Below are 19,566 nucleotides of genomic sequence, written 5' to 3'. Positions count from 1 at the left end.
CTACGAAAAAAAAGAGGGAGAAGAGTTGTGGTATTTTTTTTTTTTTAAAAAAAAAAGAAAAAATTGTGGCTGGCCACACCGTGTGGCCAGCCACATACAAAAATTTGTACACCAAGAATTGACACGTATCATTCTTGGTGTCCGTTTTAGAATTATGTTATTCATTGATTCTTTCTACATATTGATACATTTGTATCTATACTTCTATATTAAAAAGCGTTCCTAAAAGAGAATATGTGTCACGTGTCACCCTTTTAAGCTCTATAAACGTGCCAAGTCATCAATATATGCCACGTCACCTCCACAAATTAGATTTGACATCTAAAAAATGTCTATAGCAAAACTTGAACTTGAGACCAATATATTAATACTTGAACTTGAGACCAACAAGTATTACTATGCAAGTCTTACCGCCTTAGCTATACATGTATTGTGTAAACCTATCCAACAAAATTATAATTAACTTGGATAAGATGATTAGTCCTTAATTGTACTATTCGTTACATATCACAGATAATTTAACAACTTGTATTAAATTTTGTTACAAATATTAAATATGGTTCTTCTAAGACAAATCTTTTTTCCAAATATTAAATTTTGAAGATGATTTTCAATATATTAAGCAAAAATTAATCGAATGTTAATTACAAACTAGCAACTTGGGGCATCGCCCGAGCCACACACTAGTTATCTAATAAAACGATGAGGTAAATGACTAAAGACTTTTTTATCAGATAAGCAAACACTCGTACAGGGTAAACTTAATCATGCGTCGTGGTCTCGTGAGTGGGTCGAGTTGGCCCGTAATACTAGATTATGACATTTTTTTATTTTTTTATTTTATTTTTTTGACACAAGATTATGACATAGATATAGTTTTAGTGTTTACATTTCAGGGTCAAAGTTTAATCAAATTATATTACCCGAGCATCGATAGATGGTAAACTAACCATGGGTCGTGGGTGGACCGACTTGGCCCGTATTACTAGATTATTACTTTATGAGAATATCACAATTTCAGAAAGGAACTTCAAACTCAAATCCTCTCTTCTGTGACTGTAATTAGCGTCTTCTCTAAACCGCCCCTTTTTATTTAAAATCCTTTGTTCAATCAATTTTACTTCAATCGACCGACTTTTAAACCCTAATTTTTCCACAAATTTATTCTCCCGCCATTAATCCCTAATTATTCAGCTTTCAAATTCCTCCCTATTTCGTACAATTTCGAGAATTCGATCGCAATAACACTACAGTAAATCTCATCATCGTCTGTTGTAAGCTCAATAACAATTCCACTAGGTTATTTCCTTGCTAATTTATGTTATAAATTTGGGAAATTTCAAGTTTTGATTTACATTATCATTGTTTTTTTGAAGTTCTAGTTATATAAATGATCTGGTTGCCATTGAAATTGAAGAAAAATTTGAATTTTAGGTCACTATTACTGAAATTAGTGATTAGTTTGGTTGTTTGAGAGGAGAGAGAAAGGGGTGGAGATTGATTGAGCAATGTCGTTTGGATTCGGGAAGAATTCAGGGCCGATTGCTCCACCAAGTGGGCCAACCTCTTTCGGGTCCTTCTCTCGTCCTCCGTCGCCGACTCCGTCTCCTCCTCCCTTTCCGGACACCGGTTTCTCTGCCGGTCCCGGTCCACGATTCCCGAGCCCCCGGTATATCTCTCATATCTAGTCATTGTTGAGGAATTTGAACTGTTTAAGTTAATTGTTGTTTCTCATACTGCCTTTGTAAATTTTTTTATTATTTTTTTTTTAATTTGATTGTAGGACGTTTGATGCTCATACTAGAACACGACCGCCTTCTCTTATCGATAATGGCCATAATGCTCGTCTAGTAACAAGTCCGTCTCAACCATATGCTGCACCAGCTAGGTAAGATCATAATCATGTTGTTTTCATTTTATTTTATATAGTGATTCTAGATTACATCACTTGTATTCAAAGCATTGTTAGCTTTTAGGACTTGATCAATCATGGTATGGGAACACAGTTCACTTCATAGTTTTGTTACACTAGCCTAAAATAGTAGGGGCGGGGAATAGCGAATTGGTGATACTGAATTATCATATCCCGTTGATTTTCGAAGTAAGTTAGCTATGGATGAAAGCATTATGCTGACTGGTAGTAACATTATCAACTCTATATTTGAGTTTCATAATTTCAAGTGATTGTGCAATGTGCATACTGTCTTTTTGGAGAGTCTTCATGACTAGGTGATTATTATATCCCGTTGATTTTCGAAGTAAGTTAGCTATGGATGAAAGCATTACGCTGATTGATAGTAATATTATCAACTCTATATTTGAGTTTCATTATTTCAAGTGACTGCAATGTGCATACTGTTTTTTTGGAGAGTCTTCATGACTAGGTTTTATTTCCTTAATTTAGTACTTCCTTACTTTTTATTTTTACTATCAATTTGAAATACCGTTAATTAGGAGACGTTGTGTTTTCCTTTTCCTTTGTTTAGAGCTCCTTTGTTGCATAGGGGTGATAAGCAAATCCCATTAGCTGGAGATTTTGGTAACCAAAGTAATAAGAGACCTTTTCCATCTACTCCGCAAGATCTTGGAACAACCACGTCTTCTAAGTTTCCACACTTTCAAAATCCGGAAAGGTCCAGATCACCTCCTATTCGATATGATGATGATTTTCTGCAAGATCCTGCTAGCAATATCATGGAACGGTAAGCTTGACTTGTTCCTTCCTTCATCAGGTTTTTTTCCTCCCCTCTGTAATGAGTGCAATATATTTAAAGGTTAATTTTGTGTAATTTCATGATAATATGAGGTGCACTTAGCAAGTAAACGTCTTATCCACCCTGCTGGGCGACTTGTAATTGCTAGATCGATTGCGTTTGTGGGTGCTATATGAAGATGCAGGTACAATTTACAGTTACTCGTGTATCGGATGAGAAGGTGCAATGGTTATCTTTTACAAGTCAAAATACCCTCTCCTGTGTGTGTGTGTGTGAAATTTCTTCTCATATGACGAGTAGATGTCAAAAGTGCAGAAACCATGTCTAGCATTCTCTCTATATATTGTGCATCCCCTAGTTGAATTTGAGGAGGAGTTTATGCATATGTCACTCTATAATCTTATCAAAATCCTTCAAATTAAGCCACCGGTACTTGGACTATTTTTTTTTTTATGTTTTTCGTTTTAAAGTTATTACATTGTTGGCGATGTTCTTTACAATAAAGGCAAGTTAAGTAACCTTTTAGGTTCATGGACTTGTCATGCTGGACTATCGAATTTTGTCTTTGATCCGTCTTGCCTACAGTTATAGACCTCAGTATGTCTTCAGATTTCACTTGGGTTTTAGTTGATTTACTGAGAAGTAGGTAGAGATTACAACTTTCAAGTCATAAGTATTTGTTTCTGTTTTCTGTACGCTCAACAATTTTTCTTATTGTTTTCCAACGTTAGAATGTTGAACTTTGAGCTATTACCTGTTTTGAAAAATTGTTAAGGGACCTTTTGAACTCTCTAAATTATCCTCTTGTTTAAAATCTGTTTTATGGTAGATTTCATCTTGAATGTATTTCCTAATTTCAATTGTTCCACATGATTTAGCAATGCAGATGTTTCCTCTGATTATCATGACCGTGTAACTACACAGAGAAGGCAGTCACCTTCTTCAACTATTGCTGCAAGTCCTTCAATAATCCATCCCCAACCTTCTTGGAGTAATTCTCAAAGGTCAGTCAATGCTCCATTGCTTGATATCAAAGAAGGGTATAATATGAAGTACTTTTTTTTTTCTTTTTTGTGAACTTATTACAATCTAGGTAGCTGCTATATATTTTCTGGGCCTTGCCAGTTGAACATTAATTTCTTGGTTATTATTACTAAATTATGATTCACACGGATGGTTTTTATCTTTTTGATAGACCTGTTACATCTTCTCAAACTTGGGGTGTCCCTGGAAGACCTGGTGGCCGCACCACTAGCTCACAAAATGAAAGAAGCATTTCCCCTACAAAAAATGTTAATACTTGGAGTTCAAAAGAACTGTCTCCTGAGGATGATTTTCAGAGGAATTCTTATGTTCACCGAGATGTTTCTAGAAGGTGGAGTAAACTATTTTCATTGTCCACTTTCTTTTCATTTTGGTCTGAGATTGAACAAACTATGTGATCTATTACATGTGTAATGATGTCCTCATTGTCCGTTCCCCCCCCCCCCCCCCCCCCCCCCCACCCACCCACACCAAAAAAAAAAAGGAAAAAAAAAAAAAGATACAGAACTGCTGTGATGGGTTTGTCAGTTTTGGGCTCAAATCACAACATATATTCATGCCAGGCTTGGATACGTCATATATTCTGAGTCCAACCAAGTACTTAATTCTGTAGATTCTGAAGGTAATTCTGGCTGCATGCATTATAATGTTATAGATGATAAACTTTTCTTGAGAGGAAACCTTCTGTAAGATTATCTGGATTTTCCTGGACTGTGCCCCTTTTGATGATTCTCCCCCCCCCCCCCCCCCCCCCCACCCCCTTTTTTTTTTTTTTTCCTTTTTTCTTTCTCTCACTTTCTTTCTGTTTGAAACTTTGAACTACAATTGTGTCAAAGTTCACGGATTAATTAGTAGTGTCAACTCTTGGAACATAATATTAACTGTGCTTACCTTGAAAGCCTTATATTTCTTGAAAGCTTTGTTTATCTGTGTAGTCAACCTCAGGGGTTGCATTTCTAACTAAAAGCATTCCTTGTTTGCTTGGATTCCTGTTTTTGGCTGAGCCGTCCAATTTGTTGAGAGTCATGAGTAATTGGATGGTATCGTGATGGTCTTTCTTATAATTGCTGAGAAATTACGTTTAGTGAGGACTATTTTGATGATGTTCCTTAAGTCAAAGAATCTCAATTATTGACCTCCAACTTATTTACCGTCTTGAAAATATCATCTAACATGATCTCCGTTTGCTGTTCATTTTATAATGAACTATTGTTTACTTTTTCTGGAAATGGCTTTGGGTGTTACAAAATGGGGAGGGGCTTATTTATCTTGCCTAGGGGCCAGCATTTCTTTTTGCAACATGGGAAGGGGCTATTATTGTTGGGGGGTTGGTGAGGATGAATTCTTGGGCTGTGGTTTGACATGTCATTCATATCTGCTCACATTAGCTCGCTAAACATAGTTCTTAGCACAAAAGCAGGCTAGATAGGGGGTTTCCTTGAAATGCCATTAAGCAAAAGACGGAAATGTTAAGTTGTAGTAACAGTGATTTATTTTTTATTTTTTTATTTATTATTTTTTTTTAAATCCTGTCTGCCTGATTAGTTAATAACTTGTCAAGGATTAATCAAACATTGTTAGGTTTTAGTGTATTTATTAAGGAGCCCTTTATACCGAATAAATGTTGTGACTTTTGGTGGCGTTTTTGGTACACAACAAACTTGCAGTATTGTTTTTGGATTTAGCTATGCATATAACTAGACACTTGTAGGGTTTTGATTCACAATTTCTGTACAGGACAAGCTGAATAAGATTACTGAAGTTTTTTTAATTTTACTTTTGCCCTGAAATAATTTTTGGACATTCATAAGACAATGCAGTTTTTAAAGCTCTAATTTCTGTATGATGATGAGATTATTAAATTTTCCTTATCCCTGAAGTTAATATTGGAATAATGTCTTAAAATATATTTCTTCAGCTGGCATGTCCAATAAGGCTGTCATGTTCTCCTAGGTCAGGATTCCATATTCATGTTTCTCAATGTTAAGTTGCTTCATCTTCAAGTCTGCAGGGACTGATTTCTGGGGACACAACTGTCTCAGAAATGGTGTGTTTATAAACTTCTACTGACTTATAAAGTATAATTTAATAATTTATAGTTAATTTTCCTTCTTTCTCTTCTTTTGCTTTTCCCATTTTAAGCTTGTTTTGTTTATCGAAGTCCGATTATGTAATTTACTACCTCAGTTACCAAAAGCTCTTTACGGTTATTGTTTGCACACAAATTAATGCAATTGGTGAGAGTGTGTTGATGTAGTGAGTGGGTGTTAGAAGGTGGATAGTGAGAGAGAGTGAAAAAGGTGGGTGGTTGTAAGTAAAAAGTGGAAAAGGTAAGAGATTGTGTAAAAAGGTAGTGGTGTAACAAAAAGTTAGAAATAGTATGAGACTGTGGAAAGGTGTTTGCCAAAAATAGAAAAAAGCAAAAGTGTAAAGAACTTTCAGGAACGGACTTAAAAGGGGAGCATAAGAACTCTCAAGGACGGAGGTAGTATGATCTTTGGCTAACATGTAGTATTAGCCTTTTAGGAATGTGAGACAAGTACATACGACTTGATTCAGATCATCTGTAGTATGTCACCTCTTCCTTTATGTGCTTTTGTTAGTGTTGATCTAACTTCTAATAGTGCTAATATCTTTTTCAGGCCCTCTTTGTCTCCTCCTAAGTCAAGGATTGGAATGAGTAGTGGTCAACTACCTGATTCACAATATAATCATCAACTATCGCCATCTGTTGATAGAATGAATGGCGATACTTATATGACCAAGCCTGCGAGCCACTCTGTTTCTAAGCGAACTAGATCACCTAGCTCTTCTGCTGGTCAAATTATTCAAATGAACTCCAATCCTACTGAAGATGATACTGATAGGTACAACTGTTATGTACCGTTTCCATATTTTCAGCAGTGATTGCTTCTATATTTCTTTGAATATGTATTACTCTTCTAGAGTGTAATCTTTGTTATTTTGATTCAGAGAAGAACAAGCCAAGGCAAAGCGATTGGCTCGCTTTAAGACTGAGCATGACATAGTTGAAAGTGAACGGGGTGACACAATTCAACGTGGTCAAAATTTCACTAAGGGAAAAGTTCCTTCAATAACTGATCGTTCTGTTGTGGAAAAACAAAAATCTTTGGGAGACTTACCTTCAGGATCATTGGAAAACCAGGATATTGATAATGAAGACTTGCTATCAAGCAGTGCTATTGTGGGGTTGTGTACTGATATGTGTCCAGGTATATGTCTTAATGACTAAATCAATAGATAAACTTCTCAACATTAACCAGCTTTCTACACTTGGCTTGAATTTGTTTGAGGAAAGACTGCTGAAATTAAAATTTTCTTCCTCTCCACATCCTGTGTTTGGATTACAGAACTGATGCTGTCAATTTTGATTGCCAAAACCTCAAACTCTGCAGTTTAACTTTTGAGTGAAATTAGTTTGATTATTTGTAGCAAAGCTGGTGGATTGTGGATCCATATCCATCTGTTTTTATTGGGTGATCAACGGTCAAGGGATTGATACAAGTGAGAAATTTTGCAATTTACCAGGAGTATCATCGCTCATCTCTAAGGAACTCAAACCATGAGTCTAGTTTGTTCTGGACCTCTGAAGGGTTTAAACTGTCCAAGTACCCATTCGTAAGTATCTTGATTCGAGACAGCAACCACTTTTGCTGCATAGGCATGCAGTGTGACCTGCTCTTACCTAAGTTAGGCCATGTAGAAGTCAAGCTGTTATGCTGTAGCAGTTTGGCCTATCTGCCAGGAAACAAGAGTTTACTTGATTGGGATTCATTCAATTGACCAGCATCAGCATTCAAATTGTAACTTAAAAAGTTTTTCTATTGAGTATATATATATATATATATATTTTAATCTTTTGTGATATACAGAATCAGAGAGGGGTGAACGAGAACGGAAAGGAGATCTTGATCACTATGAGAGATTGGATGGGGATAGAAATCAAACTACTGAGACACTCGCTGTTAAGAAGGTAATGTCATCTATGCCTCCCAACTAATAGGATACAAAGTGATATAGGAGTTGCTAATGTTTCATGGGTCTGTTTTCCTTTTTTGTATTGCAGTATAATAGAACTGCTGAAAGGGAAGCAGAGTTGATTCGCCCCTTGCCAATATTGGAGAAGACAATGGATTATCTTCTAGGGTTGCTAGATCAACCTTATGATGATAGATTCCTTCGCTTGTACAATTTCATGTGGGATAGGATGAGAGCAATACGAATGGACTTGAGAATGCAACATATCTTTAATGAAAGGGCCATAACTATGCTGGAGCAAATGGTTTGTTTCATATCCTGTCTTAGCACCAAAATTGATTTCAAGCATGCTATATGGGTGGAGATTATTGTGTGCCATTGATGTCAGTCTGTTTATGAGCTATGTGCTTGCTATTAATGTTGGTGTATTTATGAGCTGTGTGTTTTTGGACTGGAGTCTGATCCATTGGGTCTGTAGTCAAAAGAAAAAACATCTGGGAATGCTTGGGTTTTATGTGAACTTAGAATGAAAGAAATTCATTATGTTTAGACTGAGTTCCTGATGGAGTTAGGAAGACTCTAGTCAGTGACTCACTTTTAATTGCTGTTATACTACTCAAATACTTTGCTTTGATGATTTTTAATCTAGGAAAAATAGTCATTTGGGATCTTGTTAGTTTTGTCTCAATTGATTCTTTTAATCTTTTAAAACATCAAATTTTTGTATTTCTTACTTATTGATAATTAAAGATATTATTGACTTAAATAATACATTGTCAAACGCAAAATGAGAATTGTTGCAAGTAAAAAGAAACTGAGATATATATAGGGATCATTGTGTTTCTGCATAGATTTCCTACTTTTCCAATTCAGTGCTATTCTATTCTAAGGGCATGCTATTGTGACAGTAGAGTAATTGCTGCATTCTTGGGTACTGTAATTGTATTTTTTTTGGTCCGGCTTTGATCCACATATTGGTATCTCGCTGCATCTTTTTCATTTTCTAGAAACTACATAATTTGTTTTTCTGTGTGTTCTTCTTTTGCTTCAATGTGTTTTTATGCTGACTTCAGTGCGCTGACCTGTTGCTGGCCTTTCTTTCATTGGTAGGAGAACTTAAGTGAGATGATAACCTTCAAGGTCTAATTTTGATTTCTAAATTTTCAGATCCGGCTTCATATACTAGCTATGCATGAATTGTGCGAATTCTCAAAAGGAGAAGGCTTTTCTGAAGGATTTGACGCTCACCTCAATATTGAACAGATGAACAAAACATCTGTAGAATTATTTCAGATGTATGATGATCACAGGAAGAGAGGAATCTTTATTCCTACTGAAAAGGAATTTCGTGGTTATTATGCTCTCCTTAAACTGGACAAACATCCCGGTTACAAAGTAAGCCATGCCATGCTTGAAATCATCCCCCTCTCTCCCCCAGAAAAAAATATTAAAAAAAAAAACTTTTTTTTTTTTTGACATTTCCTTTAATATTACCTTTACATTATTATATCTTTAACTGGATGAACTGATGTAGGTAGAACCTTCAGAGCTCTCACTTGATCTTGCTAATATGACGGTTGAGATAAGGCAAACACTAGATGTTCTATTTGCACGTGATGTTGCGAGGTTGTTTCCTGGTGAAAAGTTTGTTTGTTGGTTCATTTTTAGAGTAATATAATGACTAGCATGATCTGTGTATTTCAGATCCTGTAGAACTGCCAATTTTGTAGCTTTCTTCCGGCATGCAAGGAAAGCAAGCTATCTTCAAGCATGTCTAATGCATGCTCACTTCTCAAAGGTATGTTTTTGATGCTGCTTGTATCAAGTTTTTTCAAGTATGCCTACTTGTCATGGTTCTTGTCTGATCTTGACACTAATGCATGATCGCTTGTCAAAACTTTATTTATTATAAACCAGCTTGGGCCATAGCCAAAGAGGGCATGAATCTTTCTCTTCTTCTCCTTTTGTGTAAGCACTCTGTTGTATATGGAGGACACAGATTATGATGAACTCGATCAAGCTACGATTTAAGGCAACCTAACTTAAGTGTATTTTTTTTTTGAAGGGGAACTTAAGTGTATTTAGCTCAAAGAGAGTGATAGCTTTTTATTCTGGTGCAATGAAGAATTCTTAAGGATGTAGGCTTAATCTGGGAAGTTGCAAACTATAACTTTTTCATGGAAGGGGGCTGAGGTGGCACAAATTTGATTTTATGAGGATTCAAAACAATAAGTTAACTAATGGTACAGGCTTCCTTCATCTGTGGATACAATTTTGTATCATGTTACTATCAGTGAAGGAATGGCAAAGTATTAGCAAGGTGTATTCAAACTTTTGACTAGAGACTTATTGTATTAGATACAATAATGACTAGTATGTAAAATTTATGTGAAAATTTTCTTTCATTGTATATTTCTGTATTTGTATTATTAGCAGATGAATGCAAATTTAGTTTTCAATCAGAGCATAACTATGAAAACTTTGTATTTGTACTGTGTTCTGACCAGTTGTGTCTTCTTGAACAGTTGAGGACACAGGCACTTGCTTCTCTACACTCTGGTCTGCAGAATAATCAAGGTATCCCTGTGGCACAAGTTGCCAAGTGGCTTGGCATGGAGGTAATTCCTTGTCCCTTCCCCGCCTTTAGGGAAGAAGTGTTTTTTTTTTGTTTTTGAAACGTTAATTAGTGCATTTATCAGGGTGAGGACATTGAGAGCCTCTTGGAGTATAACGGATTCTTAATTAAGGAATTTGAAGAGCCGTATATGGTGAAGGAAGGTCCATTTCTGAATGATGATAAAGATTATCCCACTCGGTGTTCAACACTTGTTCACAGAAAGAAATCTGATACCATTGTTAAGGATGTATTATCTTCACATCAAGTAACACTGTTGCCATCTGAGCCTAGAAAGGAGCTTCAGTCAGACAAGCAGAGAAAGAATAACCATGCAGCAGTGAAACCTTTACAAACAAGGATTCCTCTTGTTTCTGATGATGGACTGATGGACATTGAAGCTGTCTCATCACCAATACGTAACATACAAGACCAACCAAGTCTTGAAATATCAACAAACATGATATCACGTGATATTCAATCTTTCACGGATCCCCGTCACATGGTTTCTGCAAAATCTCCGAAAGAAAACATTGACACTTTTGCAAATAGCATGCTGAATCAGCCTTCTCCAGTATCCCCAAGACATGGCTCTTTTATTGCCGATGCTGGTCAATTGAGCTTTAAGGAACCTCAAAAGAGTTTCCCTGTACAACCATTTGTTCCAGTTGCCAACTCATCCAATTTTGTATGGACAAGGCAGGATAACTTCATAGAACCTGTCAAAAGTTCTCTGGAGATTGTGGTTCAATCTGAACCCAAATCAGTACGACCAGAAGTGGTGCCTGCTTATGTTGTAAAAGTGCCAACACCTGTTTCTGAAACCGATTCTAGTGTTGTGAGCTCAATACAAGATAATGTGTCCATGAAAGAAATGCCAAGCGAAGAATTGTATGATGTGCAGCAGAAAGTTGATGTTGATATTGTTGAAAACTACGACGAAGAAGTTGCTGAGGCTAAGCTTAGGCTGTTGCTAAGGTTTTTCTTTTGTACACTAAAAGTCTAATTATGCATATCTGTGGCATCAGTTTACATTCCATTTCTCTGTGCAGACTATGGAGAAGGCGCTCTGTTAGGAAGAAATTTATCCGTGAACAGAACAGATTAGCTGCAAATGTTGCTTTAAGTTCACTCTCTCTCGGGCCACCAATTCGGCAAAACCAAGATGTTAGTTTCAACTTTTCATCTTCTTTTCCAGTTTTTTTTTTTTTTTTTTTTTTTTTTTTTTTTTTTTTTTGTTGCTGTATTATTAATGTCCCTTTTTTGTGTAGAAGCCTACACCTTGCCAGAAGTTAAACATTGATCAAGCTATGAATGAAAGATACGAAAAAAGCCAGCTGTCTTTGGTGAGATGGAATGTCTCTGACCTTGTGGCGAGTAAGCTGGCGGAAAAAAATGAAAATGTGAATTGCATATGTTGGAAGGTAATCTCGTTCTCTTGGTTGCAACATGGAATGGAAGCAAGGAGTCCTGTATCACATTTGTCACTAGATGAATGGTTGCGTTACAAGCTGATTCCTGCCAGAAAAGAGGAATCAGTGGAGAATTTGGTCATTTCAGCTCCAGGGTTGTCAGTTTGGAGGAAGTGGGATTCTGATGAGTCTGGTGACTTAAGGTGCTGCTTATCTGTCGTCAAGGAAACACAGACTGGTGCTTTCGAGAAAAATCTAGTTGGAGTTAATGCTATACTGTTTCCCATATCAGAGACTCTCCCATGGGACATTCAAAAGGCTCAGCTTAACAATCTCGTGACATTACTACCTGCTGGTGCTTGCATTCCTCTTTTGATTACAAGTGGTTCTGGCGAAGCTAACTTTGCAGAAGTTTCCTGCAGTATAGTTGATAATCTTGGGCTTGAAGACCTTGATAAGTCACGGATCAGCAATTTTATGGTATTTCGCCTAATTGAGGAGGGTCAGGGGCAGTTTCATGGTTTTTTTAGCGATCAAAAGTTAAAGGAGGGGCTGATGTGGTTAGCCTCTGAATCACACTCACAACTTGGTCTTTTTTGTGTAACAATACGTGAGTTGGTTTCCTTTCATCTGAACTCATGCTTGGATGCGCTCGACCTTATGGGTGATAAAGTAGGTCCATACCAGTGTATCTCAGCCTTTAATCAAGCTTTGGATCAATCGATTAATAATATTACTACTGCTGCTAACATGAATCCAACTGGGTGGCCTTGCCCTGAATTGTCATTGTTGGATGATGCTACTGCTGAGTTTAAAGCCATGAAGCAGTTCTTGCCAACTTTGGGATGGAGCTCACCTGAAGAAGTAGAGCCGTTAATATCTGCATTAAGAAATTGCATGCTGCCACCTTTTCCTGATGACGTATCTTGGCTGAGCAGAGGCTGCAGTAGTGAAAAGGATATTGAAGATCAAAATCATTTTCTTCAAGACTGTTTGATCAGATACTTCACTCAATCAGTTAATATGTTGAATTTAATGATGGCAACTAAAGAAGCTCTTTTGATGGTTCAAAAATACACTAGACTTGAGCTTCATGACACAGAATACAAGGTGGTCCCAAACTGGGTGCTCATTTTCCGACGAGTATTTAACTGGTATATAAACAGTTCAGCAAGTTTCTCATGTAAAGCTTACATTCTCGAAGAATCTTTATCAGCCGGTAGTCCTCTGTTTTTTGACAAGTTGGAACTTGAAGTTCCTAAATCTCACTACATTACTCATCCCTCGTTGGATGAGATGGTCGAGGTCAGTTGCAGCCCAATTGTTTCCAAAAGAATAAGATCTTCCCCCAAGGCTCTTCAAAAAGTGGCAGCAATAGCTTCTAGTGAGAATACTTTTGGGATTACTATGCCTGATCTGGTGGAAGAGAGAAACCACTGCTCAGATATTCACACTGTTCAATACTCTGATATCTATCCGAGAAAAAATAATACACCCTTGGTTCTTGAAGATGAAAAGAGAGCTGATAGGCTGAGCCAATTGCTAGATCAGTGTAATGTTTTGCAGGATGATATTGAGAAGAAGTTATCAATTTACTTCTGATTCCGTCTATTTCATGTAACATGTTCAGACATCCTGTAACATAATGTATCATTAGAGCTATTTCAGAGGGTTATAAATTAGAGCTTTTGCAGCTTCACCGGGTTTTTCAAGTGTGAAGCAGCCTTTGTACAAAGATTGATGAATTGATAAGATAATTTCAATATCATAATAGAAAGTCAATTTTTGATATTCTGTTGTATTAGAATTATGATTAATTCATCAGTTCACTTTTACAGTACTTTTCCAGAACTGTTGGTCCAAATTTTTTCTTCTTTCTGCTAGTCTGTTTCATAGAAATAGAATTAATTGAACCCCCAAACTTTTGCAGCTAATTATATTAAATTGCCAACTCGCCATAAACAAGAAAAATCTACCTCAAAATTACAAATCTATCATACTAATAAAATTACAACTCATCATGAAGGGCACCCAAAGCTTGTCTCTGCATGAGTGATAAACTGATAATAAATACATCCAGCAACATTTAGGCATCAATGAATCGAATATCGAAGGTGTTGGGATGGATCTGCCACACATTCAGGGCCGCGTACTCTTCTAAACATTCTTTTAACTGGGCTTCACTATATCCCTGTGACAGAAAAGATACCAAAAGATTTGTCAAGTACATGTAATTTAAAATGAACAAAAAAATCCAGAATGAGATAATAGAAGGCGCCATTCAGATAAAGTTGATTGATGATCATTCTCAAATTTGGATAACATCAAATTATGGTTAATGTCGTCAGTTAATTACCTTTCGGGAAATCCAGTTAAGAGCATGTGCGTAGCTGATATCCAATCTGTTAGTCCTTGCAGCTTCATCTCTTAAGATTGAATAAATGTCAGATATGGCATCAAGGCCAGATTTATGGCGATCGTCTGAGTACAGGGAGAATTTTGACATTTGCATCAGCCTTAGTGCCTCATCGACATCACTTTGTTCCACAATACTTGAAAAACGGAGTCTAGCAAGTGCCTACACACGTTATAGCAATCACAATAAGAAGAATTAAAAATCTTCTGTATTTAGCTTCTTTCCAACTAATTGCTTACTGGTGTGCCTAACACCTTCCTAAGTTCAGACAATAATAAATTTGTTGACTTACAGCAGATAACCGTAGAATGCTGAGTAAAGTTCTGATAGTTGTATATGAATGGGGAGTGTCTGACCGGGCTTCTTCCTGTCGTATGCTGGAGTATGCACTGGCAATATACTCCTCAAGCTCCCTAGGTACACTAGGAGACACTTTTCGTGCAGATGCAATGTATGCCCTGAGAATCAAGATTAAAGTGTGAAAACTTGAACCACTCTAACCATATACAGTAATATGACTCAAACATTCAACAAGACTGAGTTTCAAGACATATTACAGAACAAAAATTTAAGGGGGATGTGCATTTAGAAAACTGGAGCCCAACCACATCCACTGTGCGGAAAAAAAATATAATGTATAATAGCTTGACAAGGAAGAGAATAGAAGTAGGTCCTACCTAAGAACCGATGGTTCCAGAGGAGTGAACCCAAGAGCAGGAGATTCCTTATTTTGGTGAACATAGACAACATGCCTTGCCAATTCAAGATCAGTATCCATGTCTGCTTTGTCTAAGATTAACCATAAAAGGTCAAATCTTGATAAAAGAGCTGGAGGAAGATTAATATTTTCAGCTGGTGTTCTCCGAAGATCATACCGTCCCCTGAAACATTTCAGAAACAGCTTTAACTGAGGTGCTTTGACGATGCCTTAATGAATTCTTTTTAAGACACAAGGCAATGAAAGTGAGTTGCACAATCTAATTTGAAATTTTACCAAGCAGGATTTGCAGCTGCAAGAACTGCAGTCCTTGCATTTAGTGAAGTTGTGATCCCAGCCTTGGCGATGCTTACTGTCTGCTGTTCCATTACTTCATGTATTGCTGTGCGATCAGATTCTTCCATCTTGTCAAACTCATCAATAGCACATATACCCATATCCGCTAGCACCTGGTAGAAGCCAGCAATCAGCATAGTTTAAAGAAACCCTATGAATTCTACATCACCTAACAATAACAATATCTTCAATGAACTGCTCCAACACAATAATAAACAGCTCAAGGCATTAAAAACCACTCTCTTCAATTCTTCATCAGAGAAAGGTGCCAAACTTGTCATATTATCTAGAGTTGCACTTTTATAACAAATCTAAGACATGTCAGTTTATTAAACAAATGGGTATATTGATTCTTGTGAAAGTATTATTACCAGTGCCCCGCCTTCAAGGACCATTTCATTGGTGACTGGGTCTTTCTGCACAGCAGCAGTTAGACCAACTCCACTGCTTCCTCTTCCAGTGGTATAGACACCCCTTGGAGCTACATTTATTATGTGCTTCAGAAGCTGACTTTTGGCAACACCAGGATCACCCATCAAGCATATATGTACATCTCCCCTTATCTGCAATCCAAAAAGAGATCTTTACAGGTTAAAGGTCGTATAACAGGAAATGTAAAAGAATAATAGAATCTCATACGTGTGAACTCAAAAATTATGAAAAACCTAGTGCTTTCCACCTCCCACCCCAGCCATAAAACCTGCCCTTACTACCCAACGATTTTTTAGGCAACTGTAAAACTTAAATAATGGACAACAGGAAAGCTAAGGTATTAAAGAAACAGGATAAGAGTGTAGCTCAAGCAGACACCACTTATGAGAGGAATACAAAATGTAATAAATAATCTTTAGTATCCAATTATCATAGTAATACAAAACCACCCAATGATTAACTCATCAACTGATCTTTTCAAAGTATAAGCAGCCTGAGCAAAGTGGGGAGGGGGGGTTTAAATGTATTAAAAGAGAATATTAAGATGTTTTTTCTCTATGTCTGCTTACTTGCATTCCATCTTTTAGTTTTCTGTGAGGGGCACCAACAAGGAGCAGAAGTAGGGCTTTCTTAACATCTTCATGCCCATAAATTTCAGGAGCTAATGATCGTGACAACTTATTATAGATGTCCCCATCCTCAGATAAGCGAGCAATATGTTCTTCCTCATCATTCCTCAGCTCATACCTGTAAAAAAGAAATTAAAGGCCTTTTTCATGGAGTTTCTTGTATAAATGTTATTCTCTACAAACACTTGTGCAACAAACAAGAAAAAGAAGATAACTAATAATTTTTTAGAGTCAAAGAGGATAAATGTCCAAAATGACTTCAGAGTCTTCTGAGCTAGAACTCAGTAAGGAAAGCTGAGATGAAAGATTGAAACGAATATAAGTAGACCATGGCAGTGAGTTCAGATGGGGTAGTAAAGTATCTTACTCTTCATATTTTCGTTTAAAGTGAGTGACGGACATAGCCTCCAAGTATGTATCTGCCACTAAGCCAGCTCGCATAGCTCTAAATCCAGTATAAGGGATTGGCAGGAATATTCCTGATAATTCAACAACATCACCAGGCGCAACCTGAAAATATTACAGGGAAAAGTAAATACAAACTACAGGGAAACTACCACTCATATAAATCTAAAGAGGGACAACTGCACCCTCCTCACTCAAAACTAAGACGAAAATATTCATCACATATTTTTGACAAGAGAAACATAAAAAGCTAGTCACTACTATTGATATGACATATATACTCTGTAGAGTACACCATGAATTTCTTCTACTGGGAGGCTTTGACATATCAATATTTTTCACATAAAAGCATATGCAAGAAGAAGCCACAACCTTTCTAGTCAATTCGCCCCTTAGATGGATTGTCATGGACCTTGGGATGTGCCCTTTTGGAACATGTTCAGCTAACTCTTGAATCTTGGCCTAAGTATCAAAAGTAAACTCGGTGAGTCAAGACATATAAAAAGCATCGAAATAGACACAAAAAAAGGCAACTAATGCTTAAGTTTCAAGAAGGTAAAACATATGATTTCATCTGCCTATCTTATAATAGGATGAACAAAGTTAACAGGTAACCTCTTGAAACTTCAGGAACTTTGATGCTCTCAGCTGAAGAATGAGGTTTCCCTTTGTGTTGTTTGTTTTGCAACGATTTGAAGGACATTCAAATAGGGGCATGAAAATTCTGGCTGTTACTTCCTGTTCATAACAAAAGTTAAATAAGCAAATAAAAACAGCACATGAGAAGCTAAGGTCTTCAAAATGATGTAAACTCTAGAGCCAGTAACTTTCTGAAGATGGATAGTACTATGGAGCGTGTATAGACTACTATTGAAATTAATGCCACATAGAATTAATGTACAAATGTCCACAAGAATGTGTTTGAAAATCATCGGTAAAGTTACCTGATAGATTTCAAAACCACAATCCTCGCAAGTATAAACTGCCACCTGCATCAAAGGCTTAACATCCGAACAGCGAGTCACAATCCCTGATATTCTGACAAGCTGTCCTATGTAGGAAGCCTTGACCTCTCGGATTGTAAAAGGCCGATCCTTTGAAGATGCGTGTACGTAAACCTCACTGTATATCAAGCAAAAAAAAAAACGTTAGGAAATTGCATATGCTATCAGGTAGCGCCACCTTAAGGCACCGTCCTTTACAGAAGGAAAGCCAACCACAAAGTAAACTAAGCATGTTTAATGTAGGTAAAGATATGGACTACTTCTGAAAGCCTATGCAATGGGACAAGTCATTGAGTTTAGCAAAATAAACTTTGCATTTTAACATTATTCCTCGATACAAAATAAGAAAAAGTAGACAAGTGGATTCATAATATCAAATGGAGTATATAGCTTTTCTTATTCAATATATTATTGATGACTTGAAATGATAATGCACAATTGATTATAAATCTTAATACTAATGCAATACCAAATAACTCCATTGTCCACCTTATCTTAGAAACACTTAGTTTGGAATGAAAATTAATTCTCCAAACCAACCACAATAAGTAGAGCACTCTTCACACAAAAGTCACAATCTTTACATAATTTTCAGCACTTCACAGTTCACACTCACCCCCTTAAATTTTCTTTCATGTTATCTAGAAATATTTTCTTACACAATTCCTGTCTACATTTCAGAATTTACTGACTATAAGCTGCAATGGACAAACACGCACTCATAGTAGCACACACAACTACACAAGCATTCACTCAATTAACTAACACTACATTAGGTTATAGACGATTTAATAAATGAAAAGTGTCCTTACTAAAACCGCTTGATTTCAGCCGGCATTTTCTGAAAAAGATCTGATCCATCAGCATTCTCAGTCCCTTCTTCGGCCCTCTGAGTCATCAGAATGTCATGATCATCATCAACAAACGGCTCAGTGGGCTCCGGCATAAGCTCATCAATAGCCTCCGCAAAGATTCCAATATACCTCTTTGTATTCTCAGTTACTTTCCTCACAAACTCATCATCCGAGTCCTTGTACTACACACATCAAAATTGAATATACTTAGAACCTAAAAACATCAATATGAAACACTAATTGCATCAAAATTTGAAAAAATACAACTTACATTATATAAATCTTCCAGATCTATTTGTATTGCTCGACTCTTCCGATTCGCCACGTCTTGCTGGAATCAAAATCAACATGATAAAAAAAATTAAAAAATCAATCTTCTTTTCAATCAACATAAAAAACCTAACAATTACATATTTCCGAACTTAGTAAACAAATAATTCTTAAAATAACATATAGAACCTGACAATTACACATTTCCGAACTCAAAATAAGCAAGTTATTGTTCAAATTAATATCAAAAACCTAACAATTACACATTTCTGTACCCAAAACGAACAATGTATTCTTCAAATTAACATAAAAAACCTAACAATTGCACAATTCCGAACTCAGCATAAACCCTAACAACTGCAAATTTCCGAAGTAAAGCATAAACCCTAAAATGAAGAAAACGAAGATAAGAAGTAAAAACTTACAAGAATATTCATATACTTGGCTTCACCATGAATATCAGCGAAGTTGACGAGAAAATCTCGAGCAAGACCTGTTAAACAAAACCAAAAGCAATAAAACAAAGAGAGAGAAAAAAGAGAAGAGTGAAAATCGTCGAAGAAGAAGAAGGACATAGAAATACCTCGATCTTGTTCATAGTCGACGTCGTTGTTCATTCTTGCAGTTGGAGAAGAGAGAGAAAGTGTGATTCTAGAGAGAGAAAGTGGAGAGTTGCAGAAATGGCGGCCAGGAGAGAGAAAGAGGGTAAAGGGAGAGAG

At 36.6% G+C, this 19,566-nt stretch overlaps 2 protein-coding genes across 2 annotated transcripts; one reads left to right on the top strand and one right to left on the bottom strand.

The window, feature by feature from the left end:
• The first annotated feature begins 600 nt into the window (after positions 1 to 600).
• LOC145604851 (SAC3 family protein B-like) lies at positions 601 to 13,574 on the top strand. The gene is made up of 17 exons (XM_081660828.1): positions 601 to 1,299; positions 1,435 to 1,669; positions 1,784 to 1,888; positions 2,487 to 2,702; positions 3,593 to 3,718; positions 3,910 to 4,089; positions 6,401 to 6,625; positions 6,732 to 6,991; positions 7,652 to 7,752; positions 7,846 to 8,061; positions 8,925 to 9,152; positions 9,292 to 9,383; positions 9,462 to 9,555; positions 10,283 to 10,375; positions 10,457 to 11,349; positions 11,424 to 11,538; positions 11,643 to 13,574. The coding sequence occupies exons 2-17, from the start codon at positions 1,509 to 1,511 to the stop codon at positions 13,383 to 13,385; spliced, it is 4,848 nt and encodes a 1,615-aa protein (XP_081516954.1). The 5' UTR covers positions 601 to 1,299; positions 1,435 to 1,508; the 3' UTR covers positions 13,386 to 13,574.
• On the bottom strand, positions 13,549 to 19,535 carry LOC145604860 (DNA replication licensing factor MCM7-like). Its single transcript, XM_081660839.1, has 15 exons — positions 19,431 to 19,535; positions 19,273 to 19,340; positions 18,849 to 18,908; positions 18,536 to 18,759; positions 17,664 to 17,841; positions 17,335 to 17,457; positions 17,092 to 17,181; positions 16,682 to 16,824; positions 16,255 to 16,432; positions 15,625 to 15,816; positions 15,194 to 15,366; positions 14,877 to 15,080; positions 14,492 to 14,657; positions 14,140 to 14,361; positions 13,549 to 13,974 (listed from the first exon to the last, which is right to left on the bottom strand). The coding sequence occupies exons 1-15, from the start codon at positions 19,462 to 19,464 to the stop codon at positions 13,870 to 13,872; spliced, it is 2,160 nt and encodes a 719-aa protein (XP_081516965.1). The 5' UTR covers positions 19,465 to 19,535; the 3' UTR covers positions 13,549 to 13,869.
• Positions 19,536 to 19,566: the final 31 nt, after the last annotated feature.

The sequence above is a fragment of the Chenopodium album genome, chromosome 2 (genome assembly GCF_948465745.1).
Source record: "Chenopodium album chromosome 2, dcCheAlbu1.1, whole genome shotgun sequence".
Classification (NCBI taxonomy): domain Eukaryota; kingdom Viridiplantae; phylum Streptophyta; class Magnoliopsida; order Caryophyllales; family Amaranthaceae; genus Chenopodium; species Chenopodium album.
The sequence above is the reverse complement of the archived record's forward strand: the minus strand, read 5'-3'. Positions and strand labels throughout refer to the sequence as shown.

Bases quoted from the DNA above. Each gene is read 5' to 3' on its own strand.
- LOC145604851 (XM_081660828.1), top strand. From the start codon at position 1,509: ATGTCGTTTGGATTCGGGAAGAATTCAGGGCCGATTGCTCCACCAAGT. The intron at 3,719-3,909 runs GTCAGTCAATGC...TCTTTTTGATAG, and splicing joins TCTTGGAGTAATTCTCAAAG to ACCTGTTACATCTTCTCAAA. The intron at 11,539-11,642 runs GTTAGTTTCAAC...TTTTTTGTGTAG, and splicing joins CAATTCGGCAAAACCAAGAT to AAGCCTACACCTTGCCAGAA.
- LOC145604860 (XM_081660839.1), bottom strand. From the start codon at position 19,464: ATGAACAACGACGTCGACTATGAACAAGATCGAG. The intron at 18,760-18,848 runs GTAAGTTGTATT...TGATGTGTGTAG, and splicing joins ATCTGGAAGATTTATATAAT to TACAAGGACTCGGATGATGA. The intron at 14,658-14,876 runs GTAGGACCTACT...CTTGATTCTCAG, and splicing joins CTGGAACCATCGGTTCTTAG to GGCATACATTGCATCTGCAC.